Source organism: Brassica napus, chromosome A2 (genome assembly GCF_020379485.1).
Source record: "Brassica napus cultivar Da-Ae chromosome A2, Da-Ae, whole genome shotgun sequence".
NCBI classification, from domain to species: domain Eukaryota; kingdom Viridiplantae; phylum Streptophyta; class Magnoliopsida; order Brassicales; family Brassicaceae; genus Brassica; species Brassica napus.
In genome coordinates, this window is record NC_063435.1 from 12,776,873 (window position 1) to 12,796,315 (window position 19,443).

General features: G+C 33.5%; 2 protein-coding genes and 4 long non-coding RNA genes across 6 annotated transcripts; 4 read left to right on the forward strand and 2 right to left on the reverse strand.

The window, feature by feature from the left end:
* The first annotated feature begins 603 nt into the window (after positions 1–603).
* LOC111209026 (uncharacterized protein At1g76070-like) lies at positions 604–2,664 on the forward strand. The gene is made up of 2 exons (XM_048758036.1): positions 604–1,688; positions 2,337–2,664. The coding sequence occupies exon 1, from the start codon at positions 869–871 to the stop codon at positions 1,652–1,654; it is 786 nt and encodes a 261-aa protein (XP_048613993.1). The 5' UTR covers positions 604–868; the 3' UTR covers positions 1,655–1,688; positions 2,337–2,664.
* Positions 2,665–3,232: 568 nt separating this feature from the next.
* LOC111200259 lies at positions 3,233–4,079 on the forward strand. Its single transcript, XR_002653844.2, has 2 exons — positions 3,233–3,701; positions 3,787–4,079. It is a non-coding gene; the product is annotated as an uncharacterized LOC111200259 (long non-coding RNA).
* A 218-nt stretch (positions 4,080–4,297) lies between these two features.
* Positions 4,298–5,049, forward strand: LOC111200260. Its single transcript, XR_002653846.2, has 2 exons — positions 4,298–4,721; positions 4,807–5,049. It is a non-coding gene; the product is annotated as an uncharacterized LOC111200260 (long non-coding RNA).
* A 795-nt stretch (positions 5,050–5,844) lies between these two features.
* LOC111214556 lies at positions 5,845–6,636 on the reverse strand. Its single transcript, XR_002663942.2, has 2 exons — positions 6,209–6,636; positions 5,845–6,123 (listed from the first exon to the last, which is right to left on the reverse strand). It is a non-coding gene; the product is annotated as an uncharacterized LOC111214556 (long non-coding RNA).
* Positions 6,637–7,205: 569 nt separating this feature from the next.
* LOC111206412 lies at positions 7,206–7,973 on the reverse strand. The gene is made up of 2 exons (XR_002658649.2): positions 7,534–7,973; positions 7,206–7,448 (listed from the first exon to the last, which is right to left on the reverse strand). It is a non-coding gene; the product is annotated as an uncharacterized LOC111206412 (long non-coding RNA).
* A 7,651-nt stretch (positions 7,974–15,624) lies between these two features.
* On the forward strand, positions 15,625–19,200 carry LOC106397448 (prolyl endopeptidase-like). The gene is made up of 11 exons (XM_013838034.3): positions 15,625–16,181; positions 16,268–16,468; positions 16,540–16,610; positions 16,691–16,853; positions 16,936–17,529; positions 17,794–18,174; positions 18,246–18,321; positions 18,391–18,454; positions 18,549–18,684; positions 18,785–18,898; positions 18,984–19,200. Exons 1-11 carry the CDS (start codon positions 15,669–15,671, stop codon positions 19,047–19,049), a joined length of 2,379 nt encoding a protein of 792 aa, XP_013693488.1. The 5' UTR covers positions 15,625–15,668; the 3' UTR covers positions 19,050–19,200.
* Positions 19,201–19,443: the final 243 nt, after the last annotated feature.

Genomic DNA, 19,443 nt, shown 5'->3' on the forward strand with positions numbered 1-19,443 from the left:
ATTAAAAACGGCTTACGGTTGTTCGTGCTTTGATATATTCTTCGATATTAATATTTTCGGGTCATGTAGACTACAGTTTTCTTTGATTAATCGCAAGAAAAAGTAAACCATATTATATTAACTAGTTCTGGCCAGGGTTTACCACTTCAATAACTTTATATACACACAACTATTGGAATGTGTCAAACGTCCAGTTCCATCTCGATTGTACATTTTTTATTTCAGTTATTACAATTACAAGACTTTTTTTGGGTCAAAACAATTACAAGACTTTTAGATTGCCTAGTTAACAAAGGAAAAATACTTGAATTATGTGAGACATTTGCAGAAATAAAAAAAAACTACTTCGGTAAATTGTTAATTAGTCTACTCTACTTCGTTTCAAAGTAACACGATTCTGATTTACGGGGTAATATGGCCCACGTTAAAGTCAAATTCGCAATCTGCATAAAAAGGAAATTTTACTTTGAAGAATTTTTCAGAAAATATATTAATCTTTTAATAAATGTGGGATATATAATTGAAAATAAAATTTAAAATGAATTAGATCAATCTATAAATTTCAACTGTATTTTCTTAAAGTTTTTATATGAGACTTTATTTAATTTGGTCTCTTTGTTTATTATGCAAACTTTCCAAATACGTGTTTTAGATAGTTAACAAGAAAAGGAAACTTGCTTTAAAAATTAGATTTTATAAATCGGCACAAAGGTCTTCTTTGCCTTTTAACTAACATTTGATTTGACCAAAACTCCTCTAATCCAGGCATCATCGTTGACTTTTTCAAACGTTGTTTCCTTCTTGAACATCTCAAAAAGGCCAGAACTCCTCTGTTTCTGTCTTCGATTTCGCTGTGAATCACCAAGCAATGGACAATAAGCACCATGCTTCAAGTTCAACTTCAAAACCAAAGAACAAGAACAAGCTCTTGAAGATGCTTCCCAAAGCTATGTCCTTCGGACATCGCGTACCGCCGTTTAGCCCCGGAAAAGATCTCCACCACAACCACAATACAACGTCGTCCTCCTCCAACAAAGCATATTTCTCCGGTCCTATGGTCTTGGTTCCTAACGCCGCTCGTGTAAGGAGAAACAAAAGCGACGCCGTTTGGGACGAGCCCACTTCACCTAAAGTCTCTTGCATCGGCCAGATCAAGCTCGTTAAATCAAAACGCTCCTCTCCTAAGAAAAACCCTAAACCATCTTCTTCCTCTTTAACCAAAGGAGATGATAACAAAGGTCGTTTTTCAAAGTTCAAACGTCTCTTCTCGTTCTCGTCATCGGCTGGAGGTAACAAGTCTAGAAAACCCCATCCCGCCGCCGTGACTGAACAGCCGGTTACGGTGGTTACCTCCGCGGCGGTGCCGTCGTTAGGTCAGATGAAGAAGTTTGCGAGCAGCCGTGATGGTTTAGGAAGATTTGACTGGGAGGTCGAGATGAAACGTGAAGAAGAAGAGTCTCCGGCTGATCATCGCCGTGGTTACTTTTCCGATGATGAGAGGAGAGGAGGTTGCTTAAGAGGCAAGGAAGAGGAAGAAGATGACGTAATAATTCCGTTCTCAGCTCCGTTGAGTATGAAGCCTAAGAATGAAGTTAACTTGTGGAAGAGAAGAACCATGGATCCACCAAAACCACTTCATCTTCATACCTCTTGACCTTTGAAGTTACATCTCCATTTTATTTCAATAGGTAAGTCACTGCAAATTAAATCGTATAATGATCATCATACAGAGTGAATCTGGATTTTGTTATTATGTATATATGCTAAATGGTGCCCATATATATCATCATTTCCATTCTTTTTTATTATTATTTGAAAGAATCATCATTTTCCATTCATTAGTTAGTCTTTATGAATACTAGAGTCTTTGTCCGCGCTACGCGCGGAAAATAGGTTTAAATATATTATGTTTAGGATTTAAATCTTTAAATAATATTAAGAATTTATTTGATATGTTTAATTAAGTTTTGTTTCAATGTTGATATTAAAAAAAATGTGAAAGATATTATGTGTTGACTCTTTTAATATTTGACCTTAATTATGGCAGAAAATATTACTCGTTTGAACTAATTTGGGTCCGGTAATTAAAACTAAAAAATTGTAGTTGCATGCTTTTAATGTGAAACTCATGCAGATGTTAATTATATGATGCCTATTATTAAATATATGGGAGCAAATTTTATTTGATATTATATCGTACTACTATAAAGGTTTTAAACACCAAACTGTTTCCAAAGTAAATGTAAAAGTATAAAATAAACAATTTGAGAAGGAAGAGTCAAACAGAACCAAAAATATTGAAAAGTGAAAACTAATAAGTTTGTTGAACCATGCAGTCTTCGCAAAGATGAGAAGCCAATAATCGGATCTGCTATTGGTTCTGGTATAGATGGTGGAGCAGATGGAGACATGACTTTCGTAACGGTTATCACTCATGTCCTGCCAGATAGATTGTGCTCAGTCACCTTTACATTAAACTTGTGTGTTTATCATATGGTGTTGAGCAGAGCTTGCGGATCAGGCACCTCAAAACCATCATTTTTATTTCCATTGCCCTAAAATGTGTAAATATTGTTGTCGGCTATTATGTAATTTTTCATAGCTGTTTTGTAGTGTTGTAAAATACTTTATAATGACATAAATATCTATACTATTATTTATGAAGTGATTTGGTTTATATGTCAGCTTTTCCATATTTTTAGTTTTTTTCGCTTATTTTTTAATATTTATTTATTATGTTAATTGTTTTATTTTTAAACTTATCTGTTAAATTTTAAAATATTTTAGTTGGTTATTGTAAAATATTATTTGAGAATTAAATTTGCTGATTTGTCATGTTTTCTTTCCTTTTAGGTAATTTTTTTTTATTTTTCATATTTTTATTAGGTTTTGGCTAAATTATTGATTTATTATTTATTTTTAGCTAAGTCACTAATTTATTAATTTTAAAAATATCCTTAATTAATCTTATATATATTAAAAACGAATTTTATTTTAAAATACAATGTTTTTATTAGGTTTTGGCTTAATTATTGATTTATTATTTATTTTTTACTAAGTCACTAATTTATTAATTTTAAACATATCCTTAATGAATCTTATATATATTAAAAACGAATTTTATTTTAAAATACTAAATTTATATGTTATATTAAAATTTAGTTAGTTTTTCTTATTTTTCATATTTTTATTAAGTTTGAGACTTTTAGCTAGGTTATTGATTTATTATACTATACTAAAAGTAAGATATCCTTATCATATAGCTATGCCACGTATTACAAAATAATCAACCAATCATATTCTTTTTTTTTTACACATCAGATGGGCCTCAACGTGTGGGCTTCGTCCTACTTCTGCTGTTCACGTTTGAGCTTGGTCTAGCAACTCTTTTCAGCTCCGGGTCCGTTATCCCCGAAGACTTCGACCTCTCTATCGACTTCCCCTTCTTGATATCGTATAGGTTGTTCTTTGTCGCCGTCGCGTGTGAGGCGCTGTAGCTCCTGAAGTCTCCGGCTCTTGGACCCCCGTCGTAAGGCTGGATCTGCATCCCTCCGTCTCCATACGGTGTTCAAACCAGGTTGACTTCTACATAATACCAAATACATCTATTCCAATATCTATCTCCCTCTTCACATCTCCTTCCGCTCCTCTCTACTCCAATGAACCATGCCGTGTCTGCATCTATCGGACTTGCACCTTCGGTCTCTGTATCGTGTTCCATTTGCTATGTATTGGTTTCTCATCAGTTTTATTTTCTGATTGTTTTGTGTTTTGATTCTTCTGTAGAGAAACGAAAAGCAGGATCTGAAGAAGCTGTGGTGTGGTGTGGAGATGTCAAAGGAAGGTAGCGGTGGTGGTGGTAATGGAGCCGAGCAAGAAGAAGAAGAAGAGAAAGGCGGAGAAGAAGAGAAGACAGAGATGCGAGGAGGATGGAGTCGGAAGATGACGACGGCTGCGTAGATTAGGTTTTGGTTTATTAGTTTTGGTTTAGTTAGGTGTTGGTTTAATCTGTTTTAGTTTTTGGTTTAATGTATTCTGGTTTATTAATTTTTTTTATCCTGATTTAGTTTTATACTTAATTGAAATCTAATTTTAATTAATAAATCAATTTCATTTTTAATTAAAAAATTAATTTTCGATTTTTTTCATATTTTTTATTAATTAATTTTATTTTTTCCTAACTAATTTGCTAATTTATTATTTTAAAGAATACGCTTTATGAATTTATATATAATTAAAAACATTTTTTTAATCATGTAAAATTTATATGTTATGTTAAATATTAAATGGACGTATTACAAAATAATCAACCAATCATATTCTTTTTTTTTTACACATCAGATGGGCCTCAACGTGTGGGCTTCGTCCTACTTCTGCTGTTCACGTTTGAGCTTGGTCTAGCAACTCTTTTCAGCTCCGGGTCCGTTATCCCCGAAGACTTCGACCTCTCTATCGACTTCCCCTTCTTGATATCGTATAGGTTGTTCTTTGTCGCCGTCGCGTGTGAGGCGCTGTAGCTCCTGAAGTCTCCGGCTCTTGGACCCCCGTCGTAAGGCTGGATCTGCATCCCTCCGTCTCCATACGGTGTTCAAACCAGGTTGACTTCTACATAATACCAAATACATCTATTCCAATATCTATCTCCCTCTTCACATCTCCTTCCGCTCCTCTCTACTCCAATGAACCATGCCGTGTCTGCATCTATCGGACTTGCACCTTCGGTCTCTGTATCGTGTTCCATTTGCTATGTATTGGTTTCTCATCAGTTTTATTTTCTGATTGTTTTGTGTTTTGATTCTTCTGTAGAGAAACGAAAAGCAGGATCTGAAGAAGCTGTGGTGTGGTGTGGAGATGTCAAAGGAAGGTAGCGGTGGTGGTGGTAATGGAGCCGAGCAAGAAGAAGAAGAAGAGAAAGGCGGAGAAGAAGAGAAGACAGAGATGCGAGGAGGATGGAGTCGGAAGATGACGACGGCTGCGTAGATTAGGTTTTGGTTTATTAGTTTTGGTTTAGTTAGGTGTTGGTTTAATCTGTTTTAGTTTTTGGTTTAATGTATTCTGGTTTATTAATTTTTTTATCCTGATTTAGTTTATACTTAATTGAAATCTAATTTTAATTAATAAATCAATTTCATTTTAATTAAAAAATTAATTTTCGATTTTTTTCATATTTTTTATTAATTAATTTTTTTTTTTCCTAACTAATTTGCTAATTTATTATTTTAAAGAATACGCTTTATGAATTTATATATAATTAAAAACATTTTTTTAATCATGTAAAATTTATATGTTATGTTAAATATTAAATGGTTGATTCTAAAATAATATAATTAAATTATCAAAAGTTTTTAAAATAAGATAATTCTTATATATATAATGTTGCTATCTGAAAAGAAATTTTTGTTATACATTAAGATGCAAAAAAATATAATTAAATATTAGTTAAAAAATATTTATATTAAGATGTTTTCTAAACTATTTCTAAAATATGAGCGTTTTAAAAAATTTAACAGCATAATAAGTATATATTTTGATAAAACAATATTTGACATATATAAATATTTGATGTTTAAAGTAACTATTTGAAAACATAAATAATAATTTGGTATACTTGTTTTAGATTAATAAGACATAAACTAATAAGTATTGATAAGAAAATTATGTCTGCATGTGCGGACAAAACACTTATTAATGTTGTAATTTAAAATAAAATAGTTAAAATTAACTAATTAAAATTAATTAATAAAATTAATTAATAAAAAATATGAAAAAAATCGAAAATTAATTTTTTAATTAAAAATGAAATTGATTTATTAATTAAAATTAGATTTCAATTAAGTATAAAACTAAATCAGGATAAAAAAAATTAATAAACCAGAATACATTAAACCAAAAACTAAAACAGATTAAACCAACACCTAACTAAACCAAAACTAATAAACCAAAACCTAATCTACGCAGCCGTCGTCATCTTCCGACTCCATCCTCCTCGCATCTCTGTCTTCTCTTCTTCTCCGCCTTCTCTTCTTCTTCTTCTTGCTCGGCTCCATTACCACCACCACCGCTACCTTCCTTTGACATCTCCACACCACACCACAGCTTCTTCAGATCCTGCTTTTCGTTTCTCTACAGAAGAATCAAAACACAAAACAATCAGAAAATAAAACTGATGAGAAACCAATACATAGCAAATGGAACACGATACAGAGACCGAAGGTGCGAGTCCGATAGATGCAGACACGGCGTGGTTCATTGGAGTAGAGAGGAGCGGAAGGAGATGTGAAGAGGGAGATAGATATTGGAATAGATGTATTTGGTATTATGTAGAAGTCAACCTGGTTTGAACACCGTATGGAGACGGAGGGATGCAGATCCAGCCTTACGACGGGGGTCCAAGAGCCGGAGACTTCAGGAGCTACAGCGCCTCACACGCGACGGCGACAAAGAACAACCTATACGATATCAAGAAGGGGAAGTCGATAGAGAGGTCGAAGTCTTCGGGGATAACGGACCCGGAGCTGAAAAGAGTTGCTAGACGAAGCTCAAACGTGAACAGCAGAAGTAGGACGAAGCCCACACGTTGAGGCCCATCTGATGTGTAAAAAAAAAAGAATATGATTGGTTGATTATTTTGTAATACGTGGCATAGCTATATGATAAGGATATCTTACTTTTAAAATAAGATAATTCTTATATATATAATGTTGCTATCTGAAAAGAAATTTTTGTTATACATTAAGATGCAAAAAAATATAATTAAATATTAGTTAAAAAAATATTTATATTAAGATGTTTTCTAAACTATTTCTAAAATATGAGCGTTTTAAAAAATTTAACAGCATAATAAGTATATATTTTGATAAAACAATATTTGACATATATAAATATTTGATGTTTAAAGTAACTATTTGAAAACATAAATAATAATTTGGTATACTTGTTTTAGATTAATAAGACATAAACTAATAAGTATTGATAAGAAAATTATGTCTGCATGTGCGGACAAAACACTTATTAATGTTGTAATTTAAAATAAAATAGTTAAAATAACTAATTAAAATTAATTAATAAAATTAATTAATAAAAAATATGAAAAAAATCGAAAATTAATTTTTTAATTAAAAATGAAATTGATTTATTAATTAAAATTAGATTTCAATTAAGTATAAAACTAAATCAGGATAAAAAAATTAATAAACCAGAATACATTAAACCAAAAACTAAAACAGATTAAACCAACACCTAACTAAACCAAAACTAATAAACCAAAACCTAATCTACGCAGCCGTCGTCATCTTCCGACTCCATCCTCCTCGCATCTCTGTCTTCTCTTCTTCTCCGCCTTTCTCTTCTTCTTCTTCTTGCTCGGCTCCATTACCACCACCACCGCTACCTTCCTTTGACATCTCCACACCACACCACAGCTTCTTCAGATCCTGCTTTTCGTTTCTCTACAGAAGAATCAAAACACAAAACAATCAGAAAATAAAACTGATGAGAAACCAATACATAGCAAATGGAACACGATACAGAGACCGAAGGTGCGAGTCCGATAGATGCAGACACGGCGTGGTTCATTGGAGTAGAGAGGAGCGGAAGGAGATGTGAAGAGGGAGATAGATATTGGAATAGATGTATTTGGTATTATGTAGAAGTCAACCTGGTTTGAACACCGTATGGAGACGGAGGGATGCAGATCCAGCCTTACGACGGGGGTCCAAGAGCCGGAGACTTCAGGAGCTACAGCGCCTCACACGCGACGGCGACAAAGAACAACCTATACGATATCAAGAAGGGGAAGTCGATAGAGAGGTCGAAGTCTTCGGGGATAACGGACCCGGAGCTGAAAAGAGTTGCTAGACGAAGCTCAAACGTGAACAGCAGAAGTAGGACGAAGCCCACACGTTGAGGCCCATCTGATGTGTAAAAAAAAAAGAATATGATTGGTTGATTATTTTGTAATACGTGGCATAGCTATATGATAAGGATATCTTACTTTTAGTATAGTATAGATGTGTTTTGGTTCAATTTTGCTATTTGCTAAATAAAATCTCTCTTTCACTACGTTCTGTTTTTTGAACTACTTGATACATAAACGTAGCCGCTATGGTTTTAACTTTTAAGACCATATGATTTTTAACAAGTTAGCTGGAAGCCTGGAACAAAGGAGATGACAACACTTACAATCTAACAGAAGCCTAAAATAACAATAAACTAGTGACAAAAATGAAGTTCAGTGAGTCTTAAATTCACGGTTACTACTCCCTCACGAGATATGTTTTTCTCCTCTTTTTAACGGCTGTCCACTCTATTTCTTTAATAATTTGGGTTGGCTTAGTTAATCTCTCATCTCTAGTTGTGGTCATGTGAGTGTTTTTTTTTTTTTGAAAGACCATGTGAGTGTTTGCTCCCAGTGTTGCGAATGGTTGGTGGCACTTAGGAAAAACTGTGGATCAATTACATTCTTACAGTTACATAGTAATGTTGTTTTACTCATGGTGACATCGTGTATGACAAGAACCAACTAACTGTCCATATTATAAATGTAATTCACAATCCAACCATTAAATAACATATGCTTCGTATCACATATAAAATGATATTAGTGCTCATATTTATTTATAGAATTACACAATATCTTCATTGGGTAGGTAACAAATCAATTTACATCTCATTCTCGTACCGAAATACTCAAATTCGGTGCCTTCAAAGTTAAAAGTACAAAGCCAAATCAAACCAAGAATCACAATATTTTGTTGTTTTCAATATAAACATGTCTCGGATGGTACAAACAAAACCATAAATCATTTTCCTTTTAGTAAATCAAGTTGACAATTTAGTATAAGTGACACGAACGCCTGTATACAGGAGAATCTCTCCAATGAGTTCTCCTTTACTAGAACCAACATACCGGCCACAAATATCACCGTTTGTAATGAACAAGAAAGTGGGTACTTCCATAACATTCATGTCCTTGAGAATCTCCATAGAGCAGGGCCGGATCTGGGGACAGCCGAATGAAACATTGACCTCGGCCCCCAAAAATTTTAGAGGTTTTTTTGCATAGGTTTAAGCCCCAAACATTGATTCTGGTCCCCAAAATTTTTAGAATTCTTAAGAAATGTTTCAAGCCCCCAAATTCTCAGATCCACCCATGCCATACAGCTATCATTCTTGTCTCCGTTCATTCTAGCGAACACGATGGTCTCCGACATTGACCGGGACAGCTTCAGCACTGTCGGATAAACCTTGACGCAGGGGCCACAATGTTTCAGACCGACGTCGAGCACAATCAGCTTGCCTCCACTGAGATTCTCGTCGATCGGCTTCTCCATGTCAGCTCTGCCGTGCAACTGCACCACTGCCGAGTGGTTGTCGCCGTAGTATAGCACATCCCCCATTAGCTGGTTTGGTCCGATACCTACCAAATGGTCAACGTTTTCCACATATTTTACGTGTTTGCCTCTACTAAATTTTTTTTTCTCAGTTTTACAAAGATTTGAATTTTTTAGATTTTTACATTTAAAAAAAATATCATACTAATTTTTTTTATCATATTTTAGTTTCAAAAACTATTATTTTATGTAGTTGTCATCTTTAATTATTACAGATAAAATAGGTAACTGAAACACAAAACTTATATCTTAAAATCAATAAATATTATACTCCCTCCGTTCCTAAAAGATCCATGTTATATTTTTTTCACACTTATTAAAAAAACATTTAAAATTATATTTCCCAATACATTGTTTTTCTTAATTAACTATTCCCAATAACTTTTAACCAATGAGAATTTATTAAACACAATTGTATTTTTTGAAAAGTACAATTTTTCATTAATTAATAATATATTGAAAATGTAAAAAATGTATCTTCTTGAAACAATTTTTTTTTTTTAAAAATGGATCTTTAAGGAACAGAGAAAATATCATTTATATTTATGAGAGGCAGGTATTAGAGTAAAAGTAATTGGAGAAATTTCAAATAATGCCTTATATACAAATCTACTTCTGTATATAGAATATACAACCATTATTTTTATTTCTATAAAAATATATAAAAATATTTTAAATAATTATAAATAAATAATTTATAAAAAGAAAATTGATGAAACATCATATATTCTTTCTATAATTATGCAATTAGTTACCATAAATTATCATTTGTAATATTACTTAGTTTTTTTTGGTAACTTGTATTAATTGGTTGTAGAGTTTCCATTTATTTTTAGATTTGATTAAAATAAATATTTAATAAAAATCATCAACCAATCAAATTATAATAATTTGTTGAAACTTCACCTATAAGCGATAAGTCAGCAGAAGTCAATAAAGTGACTTCTCAATTAATATATAGGGGTTTGCATCGATAGAAGATGTCCTCAAGATTTATATAAATAGATTTGATAAAGTCTCATAAATAATTTAGAAACTCTAATAAAATGATTTTGTATGCCAGAACGAAAAAATGTTTTAAATAATTTCAAAATCTTTATAAATGATTTATAAATCTCGTGGGGGTTTTAAAAAAAAACATTAAATTTCTAATAATGCCTTATATGCAAATCTGATTATGTATATAGAATATACAACCATTATATTTATTTCTATAAAAGTATATAAAATATTTTAAATAACTAAAAATAAATAATTTATAAAAAAAATTGATAAAACATTATATATTCTTTCTATAATTATGTAATTAGTTACCATAAATTATTATATGTAATATTACTTAGTTTTTTTTTGGTAACTTGTATTAATTGGTTGTAGAGCTTCATTTTCTTTTTAGATTTGATTAAAATAAATATTTAATAAAAGTCATCAACCAATCAAATTATAACAATTTCTTGAAACTTCACCTATAAGCGACACATCAGCAGAAATCAATAAAATGACTTCTCAATTAATATGTAGAGGATTTGTTCTATAAAAATAATTTCTAAATGTATACACATATAATAAAAATAAATAAAATTTATATCATATATATTAATTTATAGAAAAAATAAAATTTCATCAGTAATAATTCAGATATTAATTATTATTTTTAAAATACAATTTAGTATTATCAAACAAAACAAAATTTACAGAACACAGAAATTTTCTATCAGTGTAAAGCAAAATTTTATCTCTGAACTTTATTTTTGCGAAAACTGAAATAGTAAAATTAGACATGGACATAAGTATGATATGGCTTTTGTTTTGTTTTGGTAAAAGCATATGTATAAGACTTATTTGCATAGTTCAAAGAAGTGAATACAGTCGAAGTAACCGAATCATTATGGTATAGTGTTTGATATAAAGATGGGGATTTAAAATTAGTAAAATGTGAGAATTTAATGTGTAGAAAGTTGGATGGAAGTGGTAGATTTTGAGGCAATAAATAGTGGGAAGAATTATGAGGTGTTGCAGTTAATGACGCAAGGCATGCATTTGGTTTCTCATCCACACTACTAATAATAAAAGTCCATTTTTATTGGAGTTTGTTCCGTTTATAAAGAAAATACCAGTGAATAAAATAAGAAAGAAAGAAAGATTTTAAGAAAAATTGTGACAAGGAATAAATGAGACTTTGCAGGTTGTGGGAGTGATGAGTGCGACATATCAATAGACAGAAGGGAAATATGATTATATAAACGATGTCAATTTAATTGCATTTTGCTAAAACAATAGGGACAGACCTTATTCTTAAAGAGAAATACTTCGTGGAATTTATAGCGTATCATGGTTAATTGCTAGGTCAAAAAGGCAGAACTTATATTTTATTCTAAATTTTGGTGTTACATTTAGTCATTTACATAGCCTTGGATTCTGCAATCCTCTCCTAGGTGGAGGATGGACCCATCAGTTGGAAGTTGCCGCACATGAACAGAAGTCAGACATTGGAAATTTTACATGATTCTCAACAATATACTACTATAGTACTTATAAAACAAATATTTCTCGAGGCAAAAACAAAACAAATGTGCAAATTAAAGACCAAAAAAAAAGTTTTTCTTTTCGTGTTTCTTTGGTTATATTTTTTCTACATATATTTTTTTTAAACGATACAATCTGTATAGATTTCAAAATATTTTGAAAATCTCAAGCAAACAGACTCCCTTTATCTCTCTATTAATTCTTAGAGCATTTCCAATCAATTTCTATTTATGCTTCTAACATAAGAATTGTTATTTTTTTCTTCTATTTATAGATAAGAAATATAGCATTTTTCTATATTTTACTTTATATTTATACAGCTCTGTTTTAAGAAATATATTTGAGCAAAACTCATCTCTATTAAATATTTTTTTCTATTTTCATGGTAAAAATAGATGAATATATTCGAGATGGTATTAATAGCTTCAAATTAATTTGGACGTGTCGTAATGTGTTCAAGACATCTTAAAGTTTGGCGTTAAGGAGAAAAATACCAAACTTGTACGTCGGGCCATGTATCGAATAAAAAAAACTTCCACCAGCCAACGTGTGAATATAGCCCTGGGAATATAGTATAATCAATGGTTGTTATGGATCATGCAACATTGCAACTACCATATAAAATATCGGGACTCAATGAGTTCGAGACACTAAACGTTTACTCTCATTGACACATTATCAATCTACGTACAACACAGCTTAAAAAAAGTCGTGACTTAAATTTATGATTGTAACATTTTAGTATTTTAAAGACTAGTTAGATAAACATTTAGATCGTGACAAAAAAAAAGATAAATATTTAGCTATAACCAGTTTATATTTTAAGTATTTTACGTTACCGATTAAATTTTTTGATTTGATAGTTTACGGTAACGTCTACATTGTATAGCTGTTAACCAATAACTAATTATGTATCACGATTCTGAAGTTTCATAACAAAGTTCAAACTTCAAAGAATATGTTTGTCGCAGTTTGTCAATAAAATTAATAACTTTTTCACTCTATTCAGTTCAATATCATTAGAAATTAATATTCTTAACAGTAGTCAATTAGAGATGGAGCCGTTTAATTTGTGGTCAGAACTCAGAAATGGGTATGAAAAGGAAACCGAACGGTAAGAGAACCTCGTTGAATTTCTTTTGACATTTGCAAAAGAAACCACCACGAGAAAAGTAAACTAAAAACCTCAAATAAAAAATCCAATCACTCCTTCACTGTTTTTATGTTCGTAGTTGTTAGTTCTTAGAGCAACTTTATCAATGAGTTTTTCAATTTGGAGTTCTCACTTCCCAAACAATAATATTCTAATACCACATATTAGAAAATTAAATTCTTATAGAAAAATTAGATGATTTTTAAAGGCAACACATATTTTTCTAAAGAGGTTCTATACTATCTCACTCTCTCCCATATTTTTCTTTTAACTTTTATTTTCTTAAACATTGAGACACTCTCCTAAAGACTCCCATTGGAATTGCTCTTATATCTGTTTGAATCCGAATATTTAAATAGATCACTCTTTCATTTGATTTAAACATAATCTAGATTCTAGGGTTTCGTTTGGAAAAAAAAAAATACTTGGTTCATAAATTTCCTGCTACAACAACAACTGTACATCACCATCATTAAGAGAACCCCATCTGCCTCTTTCGCAACCTAATAAATATTCTCACCCTTCCCCATCTTTCGCTTCTCTCATCTATTGTTCTCTTTGTAGGTTTTCGCCTTTCTCCTTTTTGTTGAAAAAGGTTCTCGCCTTTCTTTTGTATGAAAACCCTTTTTCCTTTTAGTCAAAATAAAACCCGTTCCTCCTTATTGTGTACCTCTCCTGATTACATACGACGGAAAGGAAAGAGAAGAAAGTTTTGATCATGCCGGTTTGACAAAAGAGTTTCTTATAGATATCTTTGGCATTCTGTCCACCTCCTCTACATATGTGTATGGACGATGTGTTCTGTGAGTGGAGGTGGGCATACTGCCAATAGAGATCTGTTAGGGCTTCTTTGTAAAACTCCTCATGATTTTATGCACTCAAGATTATACAGTAGCTCATGGTGATCAAGATCATCTGATGAACACTTAGATCTCAGTTTGAAGAAATATTGTATTTTCTCGAATTTACTTAACCTTATTATGTGTAATCGTGATTTTTATTGAGTCATTACTCATTAGTTGACATTCCCTGTGTCTCCTTTGATCTGATTGATCTCTCTGAAGTTTTGTTGCTTTCCTTGGTTGAGACTCTAATCTGTTGGTGGTTTCTAAGATTGATCACATTCATCACATTTTGATTGTAAAAAAACTTAAAATCTTTTAACTTTCAATGGCGTTGACCAGTGTGCAATTCTGAAGTAGTGGTGGCGTTTGGGACGTTTACATCATCTAGGAACGGTAATATATTATTCATAAAGAAAGAGGACCCATTACTCAAAAATATGGACAGCTAGATTGAAATCACAGGAGAATATGGTAATGGAAAAGAAGAATTAACTCTACTTTTATGTTTTTAAGCCCACACAGTGTTATTATGATGTTTTCTTTTATTGAAGTTTGAATCCATGTGTATATAGAAAGTGATTACTTGTGTTTATTTGTACTATTGCACTGATGATAGTGTTCAATCTGATTACATGGTTGGAGAAAAAAATCAAGTTCATCCTTCAAATGGCTATTTCCTTAGTTATTGTGATGTTTTTAATGGTGGAAGTTGGAATGTAAACATATGTAAAGTTGCAGGGATCTATATTTTTTTTTTGTGATAGTATGTGTTTTAACATTCTGATGAGTATTTCTTTTTACTATATGTTTGGTATATATGAGTATTTTACTTCAAAATAGATTATCATTATATTTATACTTTTTTCATACATTTCTATCATCAAATGTCCTTTTTAATGTCGATTTTGATTAATTATGCTTTCCATAGTTTGAAACCGTCTTGTAAATATATATCCTTGCATTAGATTTACCAAGAAGCTCGCTGTTGTTTTGTGGGCCATAGGTGAAAGCAGTATGTTTACATTGTCAGTATTTTAAACTTCGTGTTTTATAACGTAGACAAAATAAATCATGTGAATGATACATGACGTCCCATGACTAAGAGTAGATATGTGCCAACGGTTTTACCGATTAATTAGGGTATAGATTATAAATACTAGTCCATTAATTACTTTGAGGTGGGGGAGTCTATATATAGTTTAGCGAACGATTAATCATCTTTTGCAAAACTGCGTAATAGTAATGTATTATTACATTTTTGGAACTCATGAAAAGTGACTGGGCTTTTACATAGGGGACTGAAGTCTAATACGGGCCTCAGATTCTATAATAACTTTTAGACCCAAAGACTTTTTATATAGTTCGACATTATATAGTCTACGCTTTCTGTCAACATCGTCTGTGAACTGGACAGACACCGGGAGGTCCAGGACACTCGAGTCTATCATCCACACCATAATTTTGGTCTTATTAAAGTTTTTTTCTTTTGGTTATGTTGTTTGAAGCCAATAATTTAGAACTTGGATGGATACTTTGTGTGGTTTATTCATCCAGCTTAAGAATGTAACCCTGTAACGTTGTTGACAAAATATCTACAAAAAGAAAAATACTTGTAAGCTTGTAAAGAGTTCCCAAGCTGATCCACATAAAAAAAAAGAAATATACTTATGTATCAAATATAAAAATATGGAAACATATATAAGTGGGTGAAGAAGATAGAATAGAATAGAAGAAGAGGTGAGAGAAGGACCAATGTTAACAGCGTTTGCAGTCAACGCGCGTTCTCAGATTTTCGCTTTCCCAGCGATCAGTTTCCGCCTCCGTATAAATACCTTACGTCAATCTTCTTCTTCTCTTCTCCTCCTCAACAAAACCTTCTCCAATCAACGACCCGAGTCTCGCCCTCGTTCTTCTTCTTCTTCTTCCAGTCCAATCTCTGCGACCATGGGATCTTCCAAGGACCGACTTCAGTATCCTTCAGCTCGGCGTGATGACTCCGTCGTCGAGGATTATCACGGCCTCAAGATCAAAGATCCCTATCGTTGGTTAGAGGATCCTGACGCTGAAGAAGTGAAGGAGTTTGTGCAAAACCAAGTCAGACTTACAGATTCCGTTCTCGAAAACTGCGAAACTAAAGAGAAGCTCCGACACAATATAACATCCCTTATCGATCATCCACGCTACGGTTCACCGTTCAGACGAGGGGACAGGTTCTTTTACTTCCACAACACCGGTCTACAAGCACACAGTGTGCTGTACATGCAGGTCAGACACACATGTCTGTTTTGTAACTCTCCTCCACATTTGTTTTTTTTTATTCATTTGACTTTTGACTGGTGTTGTGTTTCCAGGGTGATTTAGAAGCTGAGCCTGAGGTCTTGCTTGATCCCAACACTCTTAGCGATGATGGGACAGTGTCCTTAAACACGCTTTCTATCAGCGAGGATGCTAAGTACTTGGCCTATGGTCTTAGCTCAAGTGGTAGTGACTGGGTGACGATTAAGGTGATCAAGATCGAGGATAAGAAAGTGGAGCCTGATACTTTATCATGGGTATGCTCATTACACCTGGTTCATTAAGTTCTTCTACCATATATACTTGATGATCCTTTTGTGTTGAACAGGTTAAGTTCAGTGGGATTACATGGACGCATGATACTAAAGGATTTTTCTACGGTCGTTACCCTGCCCCCAAGTAAGTCAAATACATGTGTTGGAAGAAGACTTTTATTGTAGTTCAGATAGCTTAGCTGCTCTGCCATTTTTGATCTGCAGGGATGGAGAGGGTATTGATGCTGGTACAGAGACTAATTCGAATCTTTATCATGAGATGTACTACCATTTCCTTGGGACAGATCAGTCTCAAGATATCTTATGCTGGAGAGATCATGAGAATCCCAAGTATATGTTCGGAGCTGAAGTCACCGATGATGGGAAGGTAACACAACCATGTTCTTTATCTGGAACCTTAGTTATTATTATTAGCTATTTAAATTTCATCATGTTGTTTCTTCATGCAGTACCTAATCATGAGCATTGGAGAGGGTTGTGACCCTGTCAACAAATTATACTACTGCGACCTTTCTTCACTTTCAGGAGGTCTTGAGAGTTTCAGAGGAAGCAGCACTTTTCTTCCTTTCACTAAGCTTATTGACTCATTCGACGCGCAATATATTGTTATCTCAAATGATGAGACTCTGTTCACTTTCTTGACAAATAAAGACGCCCCTAAGTACAAATTAGTTCGAGTTGATCTAAAGGAACCGACTAGTTGGACTGATGTTATTGAAGAACACGAGAAGGATGTCCTGGAATCAGCGTGTGTAGTCAATGGGAATCGACTGGTCGTATGCTATATGAGCGACGTCAAGCACATTCTGCAAATTAGGGACTTGGAATCTGGTTCTTTGCTTCACCAGTTAGATGTGGATATTGGTTCAGTATCTGATGTTTCTGCTCGGCGCAAGGACAATGCCTTCTTCTTTAGCTTTACTAGCTACCTCACTCCCGGTGTGATTTACAAGTGTGACTTAGCTAATGGATCTCCTGAAGTTAAGGTATTTAGGGAGGTTGATGTACCTGGATTTGATAGAGAAGCATTTCAAGCCACTCAGGTAACACATTCTCTTGTAGTATCTGTCTTTTTCCCTTCATAATCATTTTCATATCGTATGTTCAATGTTCAACAAATCGTTAGGCAGCATTAAATGTTTTAGATGGGATTATTGATTATATGGGCGCCTAGGCCCAATTTTTTGGACGCCTAGACCAATTTTATAAAGATATTACTCAAGAAAAATCATTTTGTTTAGATCCGATTTACCGGCTGATTTTTAGAACACTGCGTATGTTAAAGTCGCTTTTGCTCCTCTTGATAGGTATTCTATCCCAGCAAGGATGGAACAAAGATACCAATGTTTATCGTGGCGAAGAAGGGTATCAAGCTAGATGGATCACACCCATGTTTGCTGTACGCATATGGTGGGTTCAACATAAGTATAACACCATCTTTCAGTGCGAGTCGCATTGTGCTTAGCAAACATCTAGGTGTTGTTTTCTGCTTTGCGAACATTAGAGGTGGTGGGGAGTACGGTGAGGAATGGCACAAAGCGGGTTCACTTGCCAAAAAACAGAACTGCTTCGACGACTTCATAGCTGGGGCAGAGTATCTCGTGTCCGCTGGTTATACACAACCGAGTAAGCTTTGTATTGAAGGTGGGAGTAATGGTGGACTCCTGATCGGTGCTTGTATAAACCAGGTAACGGTATTAATTTCCTATTTTATTTAGTTTGCATACTTAGATATATAAAGGTTTTGATTGATGTGCAGAGACCAGACCTTTTTGGTTGTGCTTTGGCTCACGTGGGTGTTATGGATATGCTACGGTTTCACAAGTTTACCATAGGTAAGTTCAGTTAGCTCCACTCTCTCTCTTTCTCGTTTCAGTATCTCAGGAGGTGTTATGTATGCATAGGCCATGCGTGGACTTCTGACTACGGTTGCTCCGAGAATGAAAAGGAGTTCCATTGGCTTATAAAGTGAGTCTGTTTATATATATATGGTTATCTGATGTTGTGCTAGATTGTTTTCAATACTGATACAAAGTTAAAATTTGGATGTGTATTGTAAAAGGTACTCGCCTCTGCACAATGTGAAGAGACCATGGGAGCAACAAACTGGTAGTTTAGTTCAGTACCCATCAACCATGTTACTGACAGCTGATCATGATGACAGAGTTGTGCCACTTCACTCTTTGAAGTTGCTTGCGGTCCGTTTCAACTCTTCTTTCTTTCTTTTTTTATTGTATAGATTTGATTTTTGACTATTTACTAAGGAGTCCATATCGTTAAACTTGCGTACATCTACAGACGATGCAGCACGTGCTGTGCACAAGCTTAGAGAATAGTCCACAGACGAACCCCATAATCGGTCGCATAGAAGTTAAGGCCGGCCACGGAGCTGGTCGCCCAACACAAAAGATTGTAATGATAAAATTCTCTTTTCTTATGTTTTTACATTATATAACAACATTTTTCCATGGCTGACTGATTTTGAGATGTTGAACAGATTGATGAAGCGGCGGATCGGTATTCGTTCATGGCAAAGATGGTCAATGCTTCATGGACTGAGTAAAAAAACATTAGTTACTCCTTGCCTACATGCAGGAACATATATCTTTCTCAATTTTTTGTGTCCAAAACAAGGGCTTTTTATGAGTTACATACAAACAAAGTTGGGCACAATGTTTCTTTCATGCTCTATGATTCAGTTCTTTGAGAGTAAAGACTATAAGTGTTTAGTTAACCAAGACAACAAAGCTTACTACATCACTGAACAGTAATAACTCAGGCGTTGTTGGCCTAATTTGAAGCTTATAAACACATTTGAATCTTCACTGCAGCACGTGCGACACAAACATCAAAAGTGAAAGTATTATCTATGGCTGTTTCCGACAAGCAAACATCAAGATTCTTCAAAATGTAATGTATGACATCCCTTATATGGATGATTTATGAATAAAACATTT